Below are 24,499 nucleotides of genomic sequence, written 5' to 3' on the forward strand. Positions count from 1 at the left end.
CAAGACTAAGAAGCCCAGTGAGGAATGTTGGAGATACTCGCCAACTGGGCTGCGACATCCTGAAAGTGTATTTTGTTTGGTGTTTAGTGTGTTTGGATTGTTTTGTGATTTTTTAAATTTAATCACTGAAGTATTATGAACTCAAAGTAATAATGCATGCTCTTTATATCTCTTTGAGCCCCAGAGAAACTGAACTTAAAATGCATCTGAGTTTATCCATTTCTAGATCATGATTAAAATGCCAGCAATTTTCCTTCTCCAATACCTCCTTTTCCCTTCTTGCCTGCAGGATCTAATCTAAATATGATGTTAAGATAGAAGTAACATCATGGATGAGTAATGTCCATTCGGCACACCTAAAAGTAGTATTTTTTCCTTGTGATTTAGAGAAGAAAGAATTTGCATCATTTAAATAAGCTACAGTGTGTGTGTGTGTGTGTGTGTGTGTGTGTGTGTGTGTGTGTGTGTATGTGTGTGTGTGTGTGTTTATGCACATTTGGTCTGTAAAACTGAATTTGGAAAGCAATGAATAAATTTGTTCTTCAGCTCCTGGAACTTTTTATTGTCAAAGAAACAATGATTCTCTGTTAGAAATTCAAAGACTTTATATTTTATCTTCTAAGTCTCTAATAAATGCTTAAACTTTGAGATTATTGTACCTGAAGAAACTACAACAGTGAAGCAACCAATTCAAGTCATTCATTTAGTATTGTAGAAGGAAGTCATCTATAGCACTCTATCTTTTATATTTAACAAGTATTTGAACAACATTCTGAATGTCCCAAGTTTATATAATACTTTCATGTCTGTACTTTGCAGAATATCATTAAGTTGAAAAATTTACCAGCCTTTCTTCTTTGTGTGTGTGTGTGTGTGTGTGTGTGTGTGTGTGTGTGTGTGTGTGTTTTGTTTTCTGCTTCATTTTTGAGACATGTTCTCTGAATAGGCCTGGCTATCCTGGATCTCCTTCTGCTGACCACACAGGCCTTAAACTCGCACAAATCTTCCTGTTCTGCCTCCCAAGTGCTGGATGGAATTAAAGGTGTGAGCCACCATTTCCAGCTTATAATTTGTTTCTTTTCTCCTTTTTTCTCACCACCCTTCACTCTTGGCATCTTGTGATATGCATATAAATTCTCAGTGTTCCCTTTTACCTTTTGAAATGTATGTTCTTAGAACATGTTAGTGCTAGAAAAAGCCTTCAGAGGCTGTTTGATTCGGTATTTTTATTGTTTGTAAAGTGTTCATTTTAAACTGAAGCCTGGAGATAGTCTCAGATTGCCCAACTCAGCTTAATTGATTAGTAAAAGACTTTAGAAATAGGGAAGATTATGAATTGCAATCATTAACATCCTTTGATTAGGAAATTTTCTAATTGTTTTAATTTAGCATGGCTAAAACCCTGGTATGTTCCAAATTAATGCCCACTGTCTCCTCCACATAACACAGTGATCAGCATCCATGACTCTTAAACTTCTTGTCTTAGATATTGTGAGACTCTTTTGTGAAGACTAATGTGTGAACTTCATATATTAAATTTTGTTAAAAATGAATTAAGCTCTTCGTTATGACTTTTCAAGCAATTATATATCTCAACTTTTATTTTGATTTTAGTTTACAGACTTATATAATAACCCCAAGGGACAAGTCCAATACTACTTTAAAAAATGATCAAAGTGAAATACCTTACAGAGACTTCTGCAGAATGTGGAATGTGCTCAGTGATAGGGAGCTTTGCCTGCTACTAGAAGTGCTAGGAACCCAAACGAGATAACTCTGGACAAAGAGGTCACTTTGCCCGTTGCAATACCCAGTTTACTAATATTTGCCCCAATTTTCTAATATTTGCTAACCAAATTATATCAACATGTTTCAGTCTTTTGCTTCATTCTCAGCTACAGAGGACAGAATGTCAAAGATTCTGCAATCACAGAGGCCTGAAGTGCAACTTCCACACAGCTGTTAATGGTGTGCACAGGTACCAGGCGGGAATAATGGGAAAATTAAAGACTTACCTTTTAGTCACCAAGTCAGGTTCCCAAACTAGGAAATCTAAAATACAAGTTTACATTCTTGTATTCTGTCGGGTTCAATAATTTGAGATTAAGAGTACTGTAATGAACGAATCTATAATCTTCTGGAATTATTTATTGGGAACTCGGTAACAAAAAATGAACAGCGGAGAATGGAAAGAGCTATGGTTCATGATGTCATGGTAACTTAACAGTCTAATAGAAGTGACTAAATGTTAACAGTCAAGGAACAGAGGCGTGACTAGATTCCTAAACGGAGAAAGCACTCATCCAACACTCTGCTGAACCCTTGTCTTTTGACCATTTCCTTTTCTGGAATTTATAATTTAATTTCTAACCTTCTTAAACATGAACCTGAAATTAAAAGAAGGATACTTAATTTGAAGCTGATGTCCCCGTGGAAAGTGAACCCGTTCTCAGCATTATGCTTAACATTAGCATTTAATTAGAGGCTGGTTTAACTTTAGCAGTTAAAAATAAAAAGAGTTTAATGTAAATGGAGCAAACAAAAGAGTATTATTAAAACCTAAGGGTAAAGGACACCATGTGAATTATTAACGAATAACCGATGGATTCCACACTGTAAGTATATCCCTCCTATCTTATATTGCAATTGTTTCGATGTTTTGTTAAAAGCAAATGTGTCACATGCAATAGCCACATAAATAGAAGGCCATCCAGATCTGACAAATGAGAGCATAATGGCGTTTGTGTTAATTTTGTAAAGATTATATTGCTGAGAGCTTTCAAAATTATCTAATGTACAAAATTCCAGGCTTAGTAGACAAAGAGTACCAACACACTGAATTTAAAGAAACAAAAACAACTCAGGGACTCTGTCATGTCTTATTTCATTTAGTTAAAAACCATGTATTGAATTTAATTTTTTAGTAAAGCAAGCATTACATAATGCTTCAAAATTTTAAAATTCGGGGATAAAAGTTTACGTCCAAAAAAGATGAATGGAAAATTGTGCTTTCGGACTGCAGAATTAGTCTTCTGACGGGGGTCAGCATTTCATGTCACCATTGGATTTGGGAATTTCATCTGGTAATGTGTTCGTGCGCAGTTCGTAGCCAGGTTCTGCAAAAATCTAAAACTGTGTGCTTCACTCCGCGTAGCAAAGGCACCTAAGTTATTCTCCTTTTCGAGCAAATGTCATGATCCAGGTTTCCTGCTGAAGATGCTTCTCCCAAGGCCGAGTCAGTCACACTATGTTGAGTCAGGTGAATCAGGAGAAGGTGGGCGCCAATCCCTGCTGATCCTGGACCAGTTTGCTCTGTGGTCCATCTGAAGAAGCTCTGCACTGATCACACGGGAAACCGAGCAAAACTGTGAAGCAGACGGACGGGAACAAAAGGCTATTCTGGTGTGAGGAGAAATCAGTCGCTTCAGCTCCACAAGCAAATGCTGCTACTGGACTGACAGGTGGAGCCTACCCCAGCTGGAGAAAGGTAGAGTTTGCCATTGGGGCAGACACACAGTTCATACACTGTCTGTCGAGAATTTGAGGAGCTGGGTGAAGAAGAGAAGGAACCGGTTGGTAGATTTCCTAGCCGGATTGTATCTGCATTTAGAAAAATCTAGGAAGAAAGAAAAAAAAAATCTCAATTCATTTTCAGCATGGTACCTCCCTCAGAACTTTGCAACATGGTTTGTCACGAAGTTATGGACAGGTTACAAGTCTGTGTGCAGTTTAAAACCTTTGCTGCTGTCTCCACTTTGAGAAACAGCTTGGAGAGCAACTGTTCAACATGAAATGTAGTAATGAGTAATTTGCTCATGGAGCCAACAGTTATTAAAAACAATAAGAAAAACAGAAAGAGAAGAGAAGGGGAGGGGAGGGGAGGGGAGGGGAGGGGAGGGGAGGGGAGGAGAGAGAGAGAGAGAGAGAGAGAGAGAGAGAGAGAGAGAGAGAGAGAGAGAGAGAATGACTGCAGTAAAGGATTTCCATTTCATTTCTTAGTCATGTCTGAGAATTATATAGAGAATGAAGAATACCAGTTGGGTTAATATTAATGAAGAGGGATGGAATTAATTAAAAATATACTCCTTTACCTGCTTTTTTAATTCTTATGAAAGAATAAGTAAAGTCATTTCTAAAACACCCAGAAATGTCTCACATTCTAAAGTTCAAGCGATGTAGGAAATCATGAGAACTAAGAGATAATTCTACATATTATCATGCTTGAATTTTTTATTAAATGTTACCTGGTTTCAGCAACTAATTTGCTAATTTTTCAGTTTGGGGAGTTACTTCCCTTATTTAAAGATTTCTATTACACTGATTATTTTGTAAGTGTGTGTGTGTGTGTGTGTGTGTGTGTGTGTGTGTGTGTGTACTAGTGTGCATGTCAGAGGACACTAACCAAAATTGGTTCTTGCCTTCCACCCTCTGGTCCTGGAGATTGAACTCAGGTCATCATACTTGGCAGCATGTGCCTTTACCTATCATGCTATTTCATTGACTCTTAACTTACTCTTAATCGTAGACTCCCAAAGTTGACAGGAGGATGAGACAGTGCTCAATTTTCTCCTTTCTTGACCTCGTTATTTCTTAATAGTACTTCTGTTGCAGGCTTTGAGGCCATCCACATCCACTTTGTACTCTCCTTGTCTATTCATCATATTGTTAGTGTGAACTTTAAAGAAATGTAAATTGAACAATGTTTCTCTAATGCTCAAAGCTCTTTTATAGTTTCCCTCTCATTTCAAGTAAAAACTGGGTTTTTCCCCCCAGGCCATATCCACATATCTTGCATGATCTGCCCTAGTCCCCTAATATCATCAGCTGTAGTTCATCTTGCTCATCTTTTGTATTTCCCATGACTTAAACAAAGCACCTGTCTCAGAACTGTTATATATTTTATTCTCTCAGTGTGGGGTATTTGTTTTACACACTTTTAATATATAATATTTATATATTTAATTTAATATATATTAATATATTATATATTAATATATTAATATAACATATAATAATTTAATATATATATATCAATGTGTATATATATATACACTATATGCTTAAGGAATATCTTCACTCATGTAAAGGGGATACTTTCATTAATAAGTCCATTCACATTGGCTGCTGCCATTTCTTTCATTCAGAAAGTTGGCAGGAAGTTAAGAAAACTGAGATATTGAATGAGAACACCACATGTCTGAGCCTCTCCAGGTTGCAGCATGGATGGACTTGCCCACCTCTTTCTCTTTTGCCAAGGCAGTTACAGTGATGTTGTTCACTTTCCAACTTCTGAAATTGGTATGTCTGCTCTGTATTGCCCCATAAACTACATAATCCATCTGCTCTGAAACTCAATCCTGTGACTAGAATGGTACCCCTAAGCTTTGAAATCGGCACTCCCCATCTTCTCTCTAACAAGAATTATTTATCTCATTCATACCTGTTGAAATCAGTGGTATTTGTCTCTTTGAAAATGCTAATCAATTTTTTGAATATAAAGTCTCCAATATTCCAGCATGTATATTGTTGTGGGTTATAGCCCTGTGGATATAGTCATATCGCTATAACACCTCATTTACAGTTATGACTCTTGTTTCCTTCAATGCCAAATTGGAAGTTCCTTGTAGCATTGAATCTACAATGGCATTGATTGCCCACAGCACAACCTTGGATTTTCAGTACAATTCATTTCCCTTCATTTCAACTACTACATGTAATGCCTGAATACAGTATCTGGTGCTATGAAGTAGTTTAGACTCCATCTGAACATAGGAACTTTTGTTTTTAATAGTGATCATTTCTCTTTTTGTGGTATAGCTATTGTAAAACACAGAAATGAACAAACACACCAACATCGAAGTACTTTGACAAAAAGATTTCCTTTCTTTTGAATAAACTGTGATTAGATATATAAAATTAAAAAAAATGTAGGTTAGTGGATGCTTACAATTTTCAACATATGCATGCACTGTATGATATTTAAGTTAGGTTCACTATATTTAGCTACTCAGAGAATTATTAATTTTTTTTAGGGTGAAACCCTTCCAAATTTTGTCTCCAAGCCTTCTGAAATGTCTACATCATTATTGTTGTCTATAGGGGCCCATTTGGGCAACAGCAATGTATCCAAAATTCTTGTTCCTCTCTGACTCAAACCTACCATTCAAACTGATTCGTCTATTGAAGAAACATTCTGAAGATCCACAGAGAAAAGTAAAAAGGGACCGTTTTCATTTTAATGTTTAAAGCTAATTGTTGAAGCAACAAGAATGTGGAGGACTGTTTCAAAGTGTCCTGGGAATTAATACTTTTCAGTAGAAAGTAAAAGCTGCTTGATAAATCCCATAATTAAGAGGAATCAAGATTTCCCAGGTTTGCAATTTCTCATGAAGTGGCTCCTTGTGACTCTTGGAACCTGATGCATAAGAAAGACATGTAAAGCAGCAGCTTCAGCATTGGAGGGTCAGCCCTGCTTGGACACTCACCTCCCCTTCTGTAGACTGCAAGTGCAGTTCCTTCCTGCAGGCAGCCTTGAAGTCACCTGCAGCTGCGCTCACCTGGACCCCTCGTGGAGCTTCCATTATCAAGGATCTGGTTGGTGATTCAAGCCTAAAGGAAGGCAAAATATCACTTACAAATGAGAGAAAACTTATAATGAACTGGAAAAAAGGCATTAGGATTTAACTAATCTTTACACAAAGCCAGCATAAATCCACATCCTCACAATGTATTACAAGGATTACAAGCCCAGTTAAGTTTTAGGATATTTTTCATTACTTTATCATTTTTTTGGCTCATTATAAAATCTTCATTTGTTCTTATCAATTATTTACTCTCATATATAATAATTTAATAACATTTTCTTATGGTAGTTCTCTTTATCAGGCTCCAAAAGTAGGTCATTATGAGTTTACATGTTTAAATCTTTAATATATTATCAATATTAATGATGAAGTTTTAATAAATAAGTTGGCATAATTTAGCATGCACATATTTTTCAATAAAGAGTTCCAACTTTGTATGAAAACCTTAATGAAAATCATTAATTTTGCAATCCTTGAAGAGAGCACCCTCAAAATTTTGTGAACTTGAAAATTTTCAAAAGGTGCATTAAAAAATTTGGAAATTAGCATAACAAAGATCACCATTTTACATGTTGAATGACCTTCATTGGTTCATTGCAATGACTCCACACTAAATGACTCAGTTTTCAGAAAAAGGAAATCAGCGAACAACAGAATGTAGTTATAAAATCCCTAGCATGAAAACTGGTGGGCACCAGCTGGTCTTGCTCTTCTGTTGCTGATGCAGCTGCTCTGCTTCTTTTCATCATAGGATATCAAGAAGAGGCTTCCCTCAGTCTCACTGTCACCAAGATCCAGAGTCAGGGCTTTCCTCTGAGACAAGATCCAGAGATGTTTTGCAGAAAGAACTCCAAGAAACGGGTCTCTGAAATGCAAGCACTCAATAGAGGAACCACACTTGCAGCCTTGAAGGTGGCATCCAAGAGGAGAATCATAATTAAGAAGTGATTGCAATAATTGTAAATCTTGGCCTTATTCCACCTTCATTAATAAAAACGACTTTGAAACTTTTACCTCTATTGATCACTTGAACATCTTCATACCATTCCTGGAGCTGGAAAGCTATAAAAATACCTGTTTTTAAGCTATACCTATATATTATTTTGAATAAAAACCGACCAGAAAATTAAAAAAAAATAATCAGAGTCTCACTACTTAGTAAAATCTACCACTAACCTTTTCCATATAGTATTGAAAATATAAAATCTGAATTTTGAAATTGTATTTTATAACCCTTATACAATATACAATACTGCCTTGAGTAGTATAACTGTGGCCAATGTCATCTTAGTGTTTTGTTGGTTAACAATAACTTTATAGTTGTTGTTATTAACAATAACATTATTGAATTCACTAATGACTGATATGATTGAATCATTTGAATAACAGTCAGATAAGAACATTTTTAAAATAAATTAATAACTTAAGACAAATTATATATATATATATATATATTTATTCATCTATTTACTTTAACCCCAGCCACAGCCTTCCTGCATCCACCCCTCCTGGCCCCTACCCCCACCCTCCCTACTTCCATCCCCCAATCCCCTCCCTCTTCCATCTCCATCCAGAAAAGGGCAGATCTCCCATGAGTATCAATAAAACTGGCATATTAAATTGCAATAAGACTGACCATCTCCTCTTGTATTAAGACTGGGTGAGGCGACCCAATATGAGGAGTAGGGTTCCAAAAGCCAGTATATAACTCCAATATTCAATAAAAGGTAACCTGGCACATATTTAAACAAAGGAAAACAGCAAAAACAACTAATTTTACCCAGTAATCAACATGATTCAAATTATTTCTGAAGAGAAGAGTCAAGCTTATTTCTCATATATTTGAGAGCCAATTGCTCATATAAGATTTGCAAAGGCTTCATTTATGCTGTGTTTGACATTTAGTAATATAACATTAAACACATTAAGTATTCTGAGTGCTTGAGATTTTCTAATTTGGTCTTTATCAAATGATTAATCAGGAAATGCTTGTTATATTGTATTTATTTTATGCATCAGATACTCATGGTCAAACTGACTAGAGTAGTATTGATTTAAAGGCTCTGTGTCCAAAATGTGTAAAGATTAGGAGCTCAGGGTGGTCAGCCAGAGATAATGTCTCAGTTTTATCTGCTCTGAATTGACAATTAACCATTTCCTCTGTGAACTGAACAAAACCACACCTGAGCTAAAGATTCTGTTAATCTACTTGACTTATTAGAACTTCCATGATGGTGGAACGTAGGAATGTTATTGATCCAGAGTTCAATTATCTTGGGCTATCTTTTACTCCCTTAGTAGCTACTCGCCTAACACCATTGTGACTATCAAGTAAATCATTTTGGAATTGCCTAGTTTTCAAGCAACACCCAAATTCCAAACAAAGAATACCATCAGAAGCATCTCAAACCTGTGACAGAAATGTCTTCCCTCTGCGGCACCTATCCGACTGAGCCTTTCACGAGTGTATTTGAAAAGTGCTTCTAATTTCTTCTATTCATTGACAAGTACAACACAACAACAACAAAACCATTTCCACACTAAAATATGGATTTTGGAGGAAGTCTGAGTCCATATTCTCAGGCCATAGTCACTCATATTTGGCTCAGAAATGTATTTTCTTTGAGGTGAGAATTGAGTTGTGTTTTGTTGCTGTAAAGTTTCAGTAACTTGATATGTGTCAGAGTGTGATAGCATGTGGTAGGACAATACTTTGTGTTCTCTGTCTCTGTCTCTGTCTCTGTCTCTCTCTCTCTCTGTCTCTGTGTGTGTGTGTGTGTGTCCCCATCTTCCTCAAATCCCTCCGCCATGACCTCCTATTTGTTGCTCATATACTTGTTGACAAGAATGTCATCACATATGACAGAAACTGATCAAAATCATTTGGATTGCCTAAACTTAAAGACATTTGGAAAAACTAGAGCCATTTTGCTCTAGTGGAAATCATTTTGAACATAAATGAAAACACCAGCTGGAGGAAGGAAATGGACAATAATTGTTTACTTCTACCTGTTAAAAAAGAACTTCTTGCTTGATTTGTAGAACAGTTAGATACAGATGGAAATTAATAGTTTAAAGAGTTCTCTGTGTTCCACTTCCTGAGGTCAATCATGAATAGTGGGATGCCGGAGGTAGATTTCTCAGAATAATTGTGATTACAAGCATCAAAGTACCAAAACCCAGCAGTAATACATGGTGAATGAAGTGTGAGGGAATATTGGGAACCTTTTAACAGATGAGAGCTCGGATCTATGAGACATCCATTGACCAAATACTGACAGAAATGCTTCAGTGCTGAGCAAGCTCTTTGGTACAGTGACTCAAGACTGGGGAAAATAAATCAGATTCACTGAACTTAGTTTCTGATACTCAGTGCATGACGTTCAGACTTGCAAATTATGTTTTATGAGAATATTTTTATTTTATCTGAAATGAGAATTTTTTCTGAAAATATGTAATTGCTAAATATTTGTATTTATGCATTGCCTGGTATGTACAAGCATTACCAAATGGTAGAAATTTTACACTACTGCAAAATTCCTTAAGTGCTGAAGTAATTAAGACTTTGAATTACATAAGCCTCAGTTGTATACTTTGCTAGTACTGGTGTAATAAAATGTGATAACTGTAAAAAAATAATTCAAGTGTTATTAAAATAGCACATTATGTTTTGAATAACAAGCAGTAATCAGACAAGCAATACACACAAATAATTTTAAAAGAGAATTTAGTTAAAGAGTATGTGTAATAAAACTTACTAGACTAGTTGGGGGATTTCTTACATTTTTAGTTTAATGTTGAACAAAGTAAGTGGCAGTCATCATGTATTTCTTAGGCACATGAAAATTGAAGCAATCTGAAGCATTTTGATAAATTTTACTGAATACTTAGTGTAATTTTTTCATGGGAAAAAACATCATGTAATAACATATTAACCTGATGTATGGTTCCAGAGTCAAAACTTTTCTAACTTTACCACTGGTATTTTTGTGAACTGGAAGGTTTCATTTTCAACAATTAAAAGAGATGCAGATTATCTGAATTATCTACCTTCAGCATTTGTAATGAACAATAGGTACATGGACTTTAACTGAAGTAGGACATTGTCTCTTGTATCGTGTGTTGAATGGGTAAGAAGCCACCTCTTTACACAAACATTATACCCAAAGGGTGTTGTCCCTCAGGTGTACCGCAAGAGAATTAAAATTTTTCATGTGTTGACAATAATAAGACAAACTTTACAAATACTCAAAAGTTTTGTCACACTTTTAAAAGGCATTAGAATCCTTGCAGAGTCCACAAACTACATTATTGAACAAACATATTTAGGCAAAGTTTCCAAGATTTGAAGTAAGAAACATTGTAACTAGCCTTGACAACTCATCAAAATAGGTTGGACATTGTGTAATTATACATTTAATTCATGTTAATATTCCCAAGGCACTTATTAGAAGCTGGTGCTTCTAGGAGCTATGATACAAACTTCAGGATAATAGAATGGCATTCCTTACTTAGAGCATGCTGCTGCAAAGTTTTTCATCATGCCAATTGCTCCCAAAGAGCAACAAAGTAGCAAATCAAAGTATAAGCTACTGAAACCAAATTACTATGTGCAAAAGCCATATCAACCTAATGAATGAATTCAACACAGGAACTGGAATAAGAAACTACGAATTTTCTCTACTTCAAATATCAATTGCTGCTATACTTTCTGGTGGTCAGCCATCTACTTATAGTTTAAAGCAATTTACAAAATAAAATACAGTCCTCACAATATGTGGTTAGATTTTTCTCTTCGATAATAATTACAGTAACGTAATATGAACTAACTTCCAATACTGGAACATTGCTATATAGCTAAACCACAATTATTACACCCATACTAAAACTGGGTGCTCTAATTATCTCTATGGTACCTATAACATATTTAAATATTACAGTGGTTGCTTCATTTCCTCTGGGTTGTGCTGCTAGTGCAATGATCCCTAAGTACCCAAGGCAGCCTTGACTAAGTACAGTGTTAGTGACCTGAACAATTTCTTGCAAAGCTGCAGGAATCAAGACAGAACTGACACTGTTTCACAACTGATACGGTGAAATAAAATGTGTTTTATAAACAAGATGTTTTACTTGCACAAACATCCGACCTGGACAAGGTCAGTGAAGTTTTTCAGAGAAGAAATGTCTTTTTAACAAATAATACTGGAATAACTGGATATCTATATGACAAAATAAACTTTAGTCTCTACCATACACTACTATATAGAAGTTGAGGTCATAAGGCTTTCAATAGAAAACATCTTCATGGCTGGAAAGAGTAAAAGTGTCACAGGCCACAGCATATACTATTTATTACACATTTAAAACTGTATTCGATATTGTCAGATTAAAGTGTACTTTCAAAATTACCACAAATGAAGTGAATACGTAATGGACTTGGAAATAATATCCACAACATATCATAAATACCTGGTACAGAATATGTGAACATGTCAGGAAAGGTACATGACTTTCAGATATGTTCATGAAAAGTGGTTCCTATTGTTACCCGCTGAATAATAGCAAAGAGCAGAAATGCAACATCAGCCTGTTCTCTCTGCAATGACTTGAATCAGTAAGATTGCTAACACCAAATATTGGTGAGACTGGACAGCAACTGATAGTGTTTATTTTGGTGGAAAGACATTAAGCATTTTTGGAAATTCTTAGTCAGTTTGACGTAAAGCCTAACAAGCAGAAACATCTTATGCAAAGATGAATATGTATATGTTTGTATGTGTATATAACATTATAATATTAAATAATAATGTGCATATTCACATATAATATTGCATATAAATTATACCTTTATCAATAATTTGCTTACTTAAGAGTATTTTTGCTATATAAGGCCCTAATATGCAGAAATATTATCTTAATAGTAAAACATATGAAGGCTACAAGTGTGCATTTGAAATTTCTATGAAACCTAGTACAGAGCTCAGAACATATTAAATACTTATTCAAAAAATCTGTAGAATAAACTGTACAAACTTACATTTCCAAAAACAGATATCTATTCTCTATTGCATCTTATAAAGACTTATTCTTGAGAACAGCATCATGACTGTGTACTGCTTTATTTACTCAGCCAAACCCATTTCACTTGCCTAATGAGCATCGCATCAGCTAAAAGTACTTCCTGTTGAAAATTGTCAGCAACGTATGTCAAGATCTCTGGTATTCTGTTTTAGATTTGAGTACACAGATGAATAATTAAATAGCTCAATTATCACTGTACTGTTTTTGCTTCAGTTTTGAAATTTAAATTAGCAACCCTCATCTTGGGAGTAGTCAGACTATTTTAGCCTTAGATGATAAGTCAAGCCTATTCAATGTTAAAGTAATGGATGATCAGAACAGAAAAAAAAAACACAAACATTATATACTAACTATAATTTATTTCACAGATATACTTGCAAATTTTGAGACATCTGAAGGACACTTAAAGTCACACATAGTATTATTCCAATAGTAATAGACTTTTCACAATAAGATGATATAACATATACATAATGACTAAACTTATAGAACCAAAATGATTACCTTAGGACTCACAAACCAACACAAAGAATTTGTCTCTTCTAATACATGCAGTTTTTATTTAGGTATATCTTGATTTTGCACATACATTTGAATGCCAAAGTTAAATTAATTTCAACATTTAAATGGAAAGAAAACAGATATCTTTATAGAATTCTTGGAATATTTGTTGACTTGCTTTATATCGTACATTGCTGAAATCAGATTGAACATAGTAGCTATCTCACAAAGCATTCACTACCACTGCCTGAAGGAAACACTATGAGTCATTTCCTTTCGCTTTCACATTATCTATGATCCACTTGCTTTGAAAAGGGACACCTGAGCATCTCAACTATAACTATGCATCCTTGACCAACATCTTCTCAATCCCCCCTCTTCCGTCATGTTCAGCATTTGAAACCATTCTGTTTCAAACTTCCAGAGGTCGGCTGTGTGTATATGCCACATGAGTGATAACATGGACTGCTGTACATAAAAGCTACATTAGACCAGTCTATAACAATTGGACTTGATGTCATCCATATGCATCCTGAGGAGATTTGATTTCTTAGATCACATTTATTTAGTCACTGTCTCATTATTTAAAGGCATTTTGTTACAATCATTCAAACCGACAACTACCTTTCACACTACAACACATGAGATACATTGTTTTCTGTTACAATACTCAGAATATGCAGAGAGCATTTGGGGCCTGTATAACAGGAATGTACTGTCTACTGTGAAGAAGGATCATAGTTATCCCAAACATTCTAAATTCCTAAGGGCCATGAATGTGTGTGTGTGTGTGTGTGTGTGTGTGTGTGTGTGTGTGTGTGTGTGTGTGACTATGTATATGTGTCATTATGTGTGTTATTTATGCCTTTGTAACATATGCAGTATGTATGTGCACACATATGTGGAAGCCATAGAAGAGCATTGAATGTTCTTCTTTATCATCTATTATTTTATTTCTTGAGACAGACCCTCAAGACTAAAAATACATTAAAAAGTGTAGTTTATGCACTACCTTTAACATTTCTCAATCCCTCCCGTTTTTGCATAGACTATGTAGTTTGCGAATTATTAGTTTGATAAAAATTAAAAATTAAGTATCATATAAAAAATACCTTCTGGTAATAATCAATAGATGATTGAACCTGTGTTTCTCAATTAGTCAGAACAAAAGTCACAGAAAGTAGCACAAGACTATGAAATTCTGAATATATGTTATTATAAAAATGCTTGTTTTTTTTTTGTACTAAAATTTTCAACTCATTTTGCAGATGTGTGACAAGATACTCTGCTGGCTATGGAAAGAGAAATCTGGACACCAACACAGCCACAACCCTCCACCTTCAATGTGTCCTGTCTGCAAGATATGCTGGAGTAATCGTGGAGCAGAACTTGTGGGAGTGACCAGCCAATGTTTGGTTTAACTTGAGGCCCATGCCACTAGAGAAAGCCCCATATGTTCTACACTGCTCAGATGGCAAGGAATCAGAGTCTGGATGGGCAACCTACTTAGGGTAGAACCAAACACAACTGGCAAAACCAAACCAAACAATGAAAGAAAGGAAGGAAGGAAGGAAGGAAGGAAGGAAGGAAGGAAGGAAGGAAGGAAGGAAGGAAGAAAAAAGAAAGGAAGGAAAGAAAGAAAGAAATAAAGAAAGAGAGGAGAGAGAGAGAAAGGGAGGGAGGAAGGAAGAGAGGGAGGGAGGGAGGGAGGAGGGAAGGAGGGAGGGAGGGAGGGAGGGAGGGAGGGAGAGAGGGAGGGAGGGAGGGAGGTATGAAAACAATGAAATGATTCCAAATGGTATTCTGGTGTATTCATAGATTGGTGCCTTGCCCAGGATTCATCAGAGAGGCTCTCTACCGCAGTAGATGGGAGCGGGTGCAGAGGCCCACAGTCAGACATTGGCAGAGAGAGAGTCTAAATTGGGGGCCTTTTTTCAGATCCCTGTCCTTAGAGCTTAAGGAATCCCATGGAAGAGGGGGAAGAAAGACTGCAGGAGTCAGAGGAGATGAAGGACACCAGGAGAACATGGCCACTGAATGAACTAAGCTAAGCAGGGCTCCCAGAGACTGAAGTGGCAAGCAAGGTACCTGCAGAGGTCTGCAGCAGATCCTGTGCATGTGTTAGCAGCTTGGTGTTTTTGTGGACTCCTCACAGTAGGAGCAGGTGTATCTCTGACTCTTTTGCCTGCTCGAGTCTGTTTTCCTCCTACTGAGTTGCCTTGTCTAGGCTCAATCTTTCTTGTTATACCTTGTTTTGTTTTGTTTTTTCCTGTTTGGAAGTCATCTCTTAGAGGCCTGCTCTTTCCTGAAGAGGAAATAGGATTGAGAGTTGATCTGGGTAAGAGGGGAGGTTGGGGTGGCGGGAATGTGACTGGAATGTATTATATGAGAGAAGAATATATTTTCAATTATAAAAAAATGTCATCTCTGTTTTCTGTTTTCATTTGACCATGTTTCTGCTTATTCAATGACAGAAGCTAACCAATGACTTTCATAAAATAAAATGTGTGTGTGTGTGTGTCATGTGTGTGTGTGTGTGTGTGTGTAAACAAATGTGAGTTTGGTTTTTGTTTCTGTAGCATATGGACTGTTCATCTGCATGTTTGTATCTGTGTGCTCACACATAAGCATTTGTACACACATGTGTGGAAGCCAGAGTAGAACGCTAAGTGTTATTTTGCTTTATACTGTTTTGTTCCTCTAAGTCAGACCCTCTCTCTGAATCTGTAACTAGGCTGATGGCCAGGAAGTCATGAATCTTTCTATTTCCCCACTCTGCCATCTCTCCCTTAGTACTGGGGATACACTCATATTAGCTAAGTCATGAATAGCTCCTACACACACGTTACCTTTTGCTTTCACATCATTTTGTGAGTATGTCAAAAACTCTCACTCCCTTGGCCATCTCTCTAAACTAGAAATCAAATGTTTTTTATTAAGATTCTTAGTGAGTATTTTTTTCAAGAGATTCTATCTCTGATACAGTTATCTCATAATAGTGATTTTAATATTCGATTTTTGCCTTTTACAAACCCATTGCAGCAGATACATTTTGGAGTGTAATTTTCTGAACAGAAATCAAGTAATCCATCCTATTCCATCAAATGTTAATATAATTTGTTGAATTAAGAATGTCTGTGCAAGCCAGGTGGTGATGGCACAAGCCTTTAATCCCAGCACTTGGGAGGCAGAGGTAGGTGGATCTCTGTGAGTTCGAAGCCAGCCTGGTCTACAGAGCAAGTCCCAGGACAAGCTCCAAAGCTACACAGAGAAACTTTGTCTCAAAAACAAAACAAAACAAAACAACCCCCCCCCAAAAAAAAAACAAAAACAAAAAGAGTGTGCAGTAGTTATAGATATTCTTTCATGTTTTAATACAAGTTGCCATGACTGTCTTGGCGAGATCCCTTACAATGTTGTGGGTAGGGATAGCTTTTGCATGGCATCAAGGCTTAGACAGAGTGCAGTACTATTAGTATTATATTGAGGTACCACGGCATTATACTGAGGTGCCATGGCATTATACTGAAGTACCACAGCAGGACAAAGCACTATTAAATATTGCTTTCAGTGTCTCTTTTGCTCTGTGTTCTACCTACTTCACATGTCTTGATTCTTTGATTTTCTCTCCTGAGCCTTCTTCCTTTATTTTCTTTATGCCTGTTTATCTAGATCCTATATCTCATCTATGTCTGATTTCCCAGAATGCCTAATGTAATGATTATTCCTCTATACTTCCTCGATAGCTGTCTCTTTTCATTTGCTAAACTCGTTCTCATTAATTTTGTGTTCATGTCATGTATGTTTGGGAAAATGGAGAAGTTAGAATAACTCACTATCTTACCTTCAAATATCTGAGTACTATGGAGTTATGGAATGTTGATTTCTGTTTTGTACAGATTCATAACACAAGCACCCTTTTACTTGTCCATGGGTCTAAGGTGGTAAATAATGAGGGGAACTATGGCATGGTCCAAGTAGAAGAACTTACCTGAGGTCTTGGGATGGCTCTGCTCTGATATGAGGTGTTTCCACAGAGTGCCCAAATACTGCTCCTTCAGTTCCTGAAGACAGCATGAACACAGCAGTCAGGATAAGCAAGTCTGTATACACAGTGGCTCTCATCTGAGTCTGTGCATCAATATTCTTCCCTGAACTGAAAACAGGTGCTGGTCAATTGAAAATTTAGCATTGGAAAAGGAGGACAAGGCAGAGGGAGACCAGCTAAAGAAGGTGGATATGAATACTGAGTGTTAACTGCTTTTATATTTAAATTATTACTACTGTAGATAGAGACAAGTCACCTTCTGTTCCAATCAAAGAACAAAGACCCATCTCTTTCATTGCTTTACTTCAGAGCTAAGTGGATTTGAGAAATAGGATAGGCTGAAATACTTAGGTCAGATTTCCCATATCTCAAGAGCATGAAGAAACTGCCGATGGTGAGCTCAGGTCAGCACAGTGCTAGACATTTACAGACAGGTTTCAAATAGCACTTAGCCACTGCTAGCAGAGAGCTTTGCAGAGACCACAGAATCCATGATACTTTGACTTCCATAGAGTTAAGGCTCTATCTAAAACTGAGAGCCACTTTAATTCATTTCATTATAGTTGAGTTCATCTGGGGTCATTGTTGTCTGAAGAGGTCAGGGACTCCCCTGCCTTGTTCAGATAGTAGAGTGACACCTGACCTGAACATACTGACTGACTGATTTTCCAGGTTACTAGAGCTTTTCTACAATTTGAGTGAGAAAAAGAGAGTGTTTTTCTTTCTAAAAATGAAGGGAAGTCTTTTTCTTTTAAAGTTATAATGACAAAATTGCTTTGCAATAAAATTCAAGCAAATGTTGTAAATCTTTTTTTTCAGATTACACCTTATTTTCTTTTGATCTAGTCTTCTTCATATATTTTGATGTAAGAATGTCATGCTTGTTTCATAAATGTCATGAGGCCTACATTAATAGTACAGTGCAATTCAAAACTTTTCACTGAAATCTGAACAAATATGGCTGTAACATACTGTGGAGGGAAATATAAAACATGTCAGTTCTGCAGGCAGGACCGGCATTGTCAGGAGTAAAAAATTGTTAAGGCTTAAAATATCTTATGACATAGGGATGTGGATTAGGTCTACTTAATGATCTTTTAAAATAAATATTAATGCACACCTGGATGTGGAGCGATGGAGGGAGACTATTAGGTCCAGAGGCAAACTATTAGGTTTTGCCATTGTCACTCTTGGATTACAGATTTTACTTCCTGAACTAAAAGCTGTTGGCATCTGCCTGTCTCTGAGCCTTAATAGATATTTCCCCATATAACAAAAACTCTGTAGAGCATACACTGCTTGTTTGTTTGCTTCTTATAATTTTATTAATTTAGAGTACTCATTTCTTTAAAGGATTCATTCTCATGATACTTTGATTCTGCAAATGGAAAATTCCTTATTATGGGTATGAAAGGTAACATATTTGTTTCAGCTAAGGTAAATTAATAATTCTGTGATTTGGCTGGGAGGTGGCATTTGAAAGAATATGCCCAGATGCAGATTTACATATATCAAGGAGAGTGACTGACATTTTAATACAGACTGTAACATCCTGATAGGATAGTTATCCTTGTGCAAAGTTCCAATACTAATCTTTAGTGCTGTGTGATTATGAAAATTTCCCAGACAAGGAGTCAGAAATATGATTAGAGAACAGTGACAATATTTATTTTCAAAAACTAGTTCACACCACTAGTAACAATACAGGATCTATATGGCTGAATGCAAGAGTAGAAATCAACCAAAACTTCAGTTTGTCAGTAAGGATTAAATCCAAATGAACACAATTAGAGATGGTGAAGGGGCCATAAGAACAAATACCAAGGAAATCCACGGAATCATAATAGCGTACTTAAAAAGCTTGCATTCCACCAAATTGAAAACTCTAAAAGAAATGGCTAATTTTCTCAATAAATACCATCCACCAAAGTTAATCAAGATCAGATAAACAACTTAAACAGACCTATAGCCTATAGTGAAGTAGAAGTAGTATTTAAAAGTATACCAACCAAAAAAAAAATTAAATAAATAAACCTAGGTACAAGTGGTTTTAGTGTTGAATTTCCTTGGGCCTTCTGAGAAGGGTTAACACCAATGCTCCTCAAGGTATTTCACATAATAGAAACAGAAGGGGCATTTCTCAATTTGTTTCATGAGGATAGTTACTCTGACACTCAAAACACACAAAGACCTGACAAACAGAATGGATTATACATCAATTTCCTTTATGTAAATGGGTGAAAATATTCTCAATAAAATACTTGTAAACTGAATCCAAGAACACATCAAAAAAAAAAAAAAAAAAAATCATCCACCCTGATCTAGTAGGCTCCATCCCAGAGATGCAGGGATGTTTCAACGTAGGAAAAATCTGTCAGTGTAATCCACCATATAAACAAACTGAAAGACAAAAAACATACTTATATTATTAGATGCACAAAAGGCTTTTGCCAGAATCCATCCCCCCTTCTTGATAAAACTGGTGAAATCAGGAATACAAGGGACAGAACTTAACATGACAAAGGCAGTTTACAGCAAGACCATAGCCAATATCAACTCAAATGAAAAGAAAAACAAACAAACAAACAAACAAACAAACAAACAAAAAAACCACTCAAGCAATTCCACAAAAGTCAGGAGTAAGGCAAGCTTGTACCCTTTATCCATATCTATTCAATACAGTACTTGGAGTCTTAAGTAGAGCAATTATAAACTGAAGGTGATCAAGGTGATATAAATTGGAAAGGAGGAAGTCAAAATACATAAGTGACCCTAAAAATTCTACCAGGAATTTCTTACAGCTGATAAATACTTTCTGCAAAGTAACAGGATACAAAGTTAACTCACAAAAATTGGTAGCCCTCACATATACAAAAGGACAAATGGACTGAGAAAGGAATCAGGGAAAAATCACCTTTTACAAATAGCCACAAATATAAAATAAAATAAATTGGACTATCTCTAACCAAGCAAGAGAAGAACTTGTATGATTAAAAAGTTTAAGACATAAAGAAAGAAACTGAAGAAGATATAAGAAGATGGAAAGATCTCCCAGTTCCATGGATTGGTATTATTAATATAGAAGAAATGGCTATCCTACCAAAAGCAACCTACAGATTCAATATAATTCCCATCAAAATTCCAACACAAATCTTGAAGGGACAATTTTCAGCTTCACACATAAAAATAAAAAAAAAACAGTATAGTTAAAACAATTAATAATAATAATAATAATAATAATAATAATAATAAATTGCTAGAGGTATCCCCATCCCCAACCTTAGGTTGTACCAAGTGGTACAGAAAGAAAACCAAAATATTGACACAAAAACAGATATGTTGATCAATGGAATTGATTTGAAGACCCAGACATTGGCAATAATTAATAATCCCTAAACTAATCTTTATAGGTGTTAGATCAAAACTGTTTATGCTAGATGTTCACTGTAACTTTGGGGAATCAAATGCCAAATATTAATTTTCTTTTAATTAGGAATTCTCTCAAGTGCCAGACTGTTATATTTGTCAAATTTGATAGGCAACTGAGTCAGTTCTGATATTCAAATAAATAAGAAATCATTTTAATCTAATTTTCATTGCTTTTAGAAGCTATATGCTAAATCTATTTGAATGTATGAATAAATTTAAACTGCATTCAAATGAGTTGAAAATTAAATAAAGCACTATAAAATTTATCCAGAAATGTTATTTATAATAATTGGTCATTATTTATTGGGACACAGTAAAATTTTCTTTTGCCTCACTTCAGCATATGTCATGAACTCACATGACAAACTATAGAAAAATATGTACTATGCTGATTCATATGCAGAAGAATGTATAAGATATCAGGATGTTATCCTTTATACATCTCTAAAAATTTATTTAATGAAATAGAAATGACATTAAAATTAAATGTATCTTTTTCCTCCTCCTTCTCTTCCTCTTCCTCATCCTCTTCCTACTCCTTCTTCTTCTGAGACAGGGTTTCAGTATTTAACTCTGGCTGTCGTGGAAGTCACTAAGTAGAACATTCTGGTACAGGACTGGGCTTCAACATGTTCTTACCCCCAAGGCTTGGAATTAGAAGTGAGCACTTCCACACCTGATTTCAATGGACCTTTTGACAGAATAATCTTTATTCTCTATACCCTGAATGCGTTTTCCAAATCATTAGTCACTAGGTAATCATTATCTACTCATTGGCTTATGTTTTCACAGAGGTCATTTTCTGTCTAAGTTCAAGCAGAAGAGTTCCACAGTGAGGATCACAGTGACAGTGGACAGGAGACATATGACCAAGTGGAAGAGAACAGTTGGGACACCTCAGTTCTCTCCTTGGAACTTAATCAACATAGGAAATGTCTCGATTATATTTGTATTTGTTCTTATATTTGTCAAGAGGAATCTCTAATTTTTAGTTTTTCCGTTAAAATGACAATGACCAGGAAAATATTTTGCTTTTTTTTTTTTTTGAATGGAGGCAAAGAAGAAAGTGACTTTTGCATACAATTATGCTTCTCCTTAAAGACTCAAGAATCTTAAGACAAAGGAAGTAAGAAAAGGAGGTTGTAGCGCTCTAACCCTCTTTGCATAACCAATCACAACAGTAGTTGAAGACTGACTCTCATTCACAACATTAGGTTCCAGACAACACGGATTTTCAGACACCTTCAATGACTAACAATTACAGTAGGCTTTTGTTTGTAAACACATCCAAACTTGAATACTGTAATTCACCTCATCACTCTTTCCTCTCAAGTGGGATGGATTTGCTCCTACAAATGGAGGGAAAATACATTATGTTGGGCACAGGATGGAATAATCATATTAAAAATACATTAGCTATGCTATTTTTACTCTATTTAAAGGTGCTTCTCTAATTTAAAAGGCACTCTCTCTTAAGAAAAGGGACAGTGGGGGCAGGAGGTAAGAGAAGACTAGCAGGGTAGAAAGAATATGAATTGGGGACCTGTAACATGGGGTTCCAACTGGGGAAGAGCAAGGAAGGTAAACACAGGAGAAAGAGGGATGAGGGACAAGTAACAGAAAGGTTGTTTGATAAAACCTCAATGGATCATACTATTTTATATTTACCTAAAATTATGCTACATACATACACACACACATATATATATATTCTGTCAATATCCTCATATAATAAGAAATCTGGAACTATAATAACTTAAAGATATTCTTCTATCAAATCCCGACAAAACATCATAAGAAAAGACATTTAAAGGCTTTTGTTTATTCATAGAACAGGTAACAGTCTTATAAAAATGTTATCATGCTGAAAACAGGAGGTAATTCTTCAGAAAATATCACATGAATATAAATTTGTCTTAACATTAGAAAATCAATCAATAAAATTAATATTAGCAATTTATTGATGAAGAACATTATATAATATCTAAAAAAAATCAATTCAAACTTTAATATTTGTTATATTTTAGATAACAAGCTCCAAAATCTTATAAAATGAAATCATGGTTTCTGAGGTGGCATTATTAGAGGGCTGTACATCTTTTAGTTGGTGGAGACAAAAACAATGTTCTAGACCATGTGATGTGTCCAAAGGGATTGTGGTTCTGTGGCCACTTCCTCTTCCTGGCGCAAGAACTGAGCAGTGTGTTTACCTTCTGTTCCCTATCCTTAACATCTAATATTTCTCACAAAATGGTTCAAAGCAATGGGTGTACATACCATTGAGCTGGTGCTTCTAAAATTACGAGTCATTATAAACCATTCATCTCTAGTTATAAATGATGTCAGTTTCTCATTATAGTGAAAGGACCCTAATTATTTTTCATCAATGTCAATGATAATTAGCATCATTCAGGTAAATAGGAATGATAATATACTTCCTCTACCCAATGGAATCATTAACAGTAAAATGTCCAATGTACTCTAACTTATTGGTGACATGCTAAAACATTTTATTTAAAGGTAGTCATATTTCAACTAACCACGTTGAATAAAATAAGGTATGACTTTGTCTTTTGGTTCGAATGACCACTTCAGCTCAACTTTGTGCAGAGCTGTCTTCTTATTAACCACACTGTAGTTAGGAAAATGAAAATATATCAAAAGCATATTGATTTGGACTTCTACAATAAAAATTTAAAAAGAACCTACATTGGTAATTTGAAATAAATGAAGAGTTGAAAATAGATGTTATTCTAAAAATCATTTGTAATGAATTCTTATGCTTTTTTAAAAAATCAGTTAATATTTGCCATTTTGATAAATTCCACAAACACTTTAAGTGGGTCACTTTCAAAACACACTATGCAAGACAATCATTGAGAACCTCTCTTCTCAAGTTCTCCAAAGTTGTAAAATCACACATGACCTTGTCCATACTCCATACAAGAGACATGCGCAGGAAAAGTTGACCAGCATAGACTCCAATTCTGTATGTGTGTACTTTTTGGTTTGGTTTGGAATTTTTCTCTCATGGTTTACTGTTTATTTCATTTTTGTTTTTTTTTTGTGTGTGTTTTGTTGTTTCTTGACACACATATACAGAAGAGAAAGAGTGAGACAGAGAGAGAGAGAGAAAGACAGAGAGACAGAACCTGAGATAGGGTGGGTATGGAGGTAGGGAGGATTTGGGAGGAGTTGGGAGAAGGAGAAGAGTATAAAATATATTATATAAAAATTTTAATAAAAACATAAAGAAAAAGAAAATGAAGATACAAATGCCATAAAATATGTGAGAAGGAATCAAGAAGCTGGAAAAGGGAAGGTGTGATTCTTTTAGAAATCCAACACCATACAGCCAACACTTGATTTGAAGGTAGTGAAAAATGCTTCAAGCTTCTAATGTCTAGAATTAGAAATAATAAAAAAGTTATTTAAATAAAAAAATGAAAAATTAGCAACATGGAACTAAGATAATCAATTAGTAATTGAAAAATGTGCAAGCAATTCACTCCAATACATATGTTTTTCTTTTTTTCTTTTTTGTTCTCCCTTTCTGCCTCCCTTCCAAATTTTTCAGGAAATGAAACTCTGTACTGATTATCAGGGACAAAATCATGATCCTGGAGAGTTGTTCCAGCTTACACAAAGTGCACCCATGCAGATGTGTTCAGATGAAGTTAGGATGAAAATTTATTTTCACAGGCCGTAGTGAGTTCCATTCCAGGACAGTGTTCAACATGATGATGGGGGTTCAGCTGATCCAAAGCTAAAATGAAGTCTTTCTCAATATGCAACAGGCATTAGTAACTGAAAACTAAATTCATCAATTCTGTCCTCATCCAATAGGCATTGCCAA

General features: G+C 35.5%; 1 protein-coding gene across 1 annotated transcript in view; it reads right to left on the minus strand.

The window, feature by feature from the left end:
- Positions 1–891: 891 nt before the first annotated feature.
- The window catches only part of Sgcz (sarcoglycan zeta), a 1,053,795-nt gene continuing 1,030,187 nt past the window's right edge, over positions 892–24,499 (minus strand). Inside the window, exons 7-9 of the mRNA XM_028872379.2 lie at positions 17,158–17,230; positions 6,486–6,609; positions 892–3,616 (exon numbers count right to left, since the gene is read on the minus strand). Coding sequence (XP_028728212.1) covers positions 3,425–3,616; positions 6,486–6,609; positions 17,158–17,230 — 389 coding nt within the window. The 3' untranslated portion in view covers positions 892–3,424. The remainder of the gene's footprint in view (positions 3,617–6,485; positions 6,610–17,157; positions 17,231–24,499) is intronic.

The sequence above is a fragment of the Peromyscus leucopus genome, chromosome 17, assembly GCF_004664715.2.
Source record: "Peromyscus leucopus breed LL Stock chromosome 17, UCI_PerLeu_2.1, whole genome shotgun sequence".
Lineage (NCBI taxonomy): Eukaryota > Metazoa > Chordata > Mammalia > Rodentia > Cricetidae > Peromyscus > Peromyscus leucopus.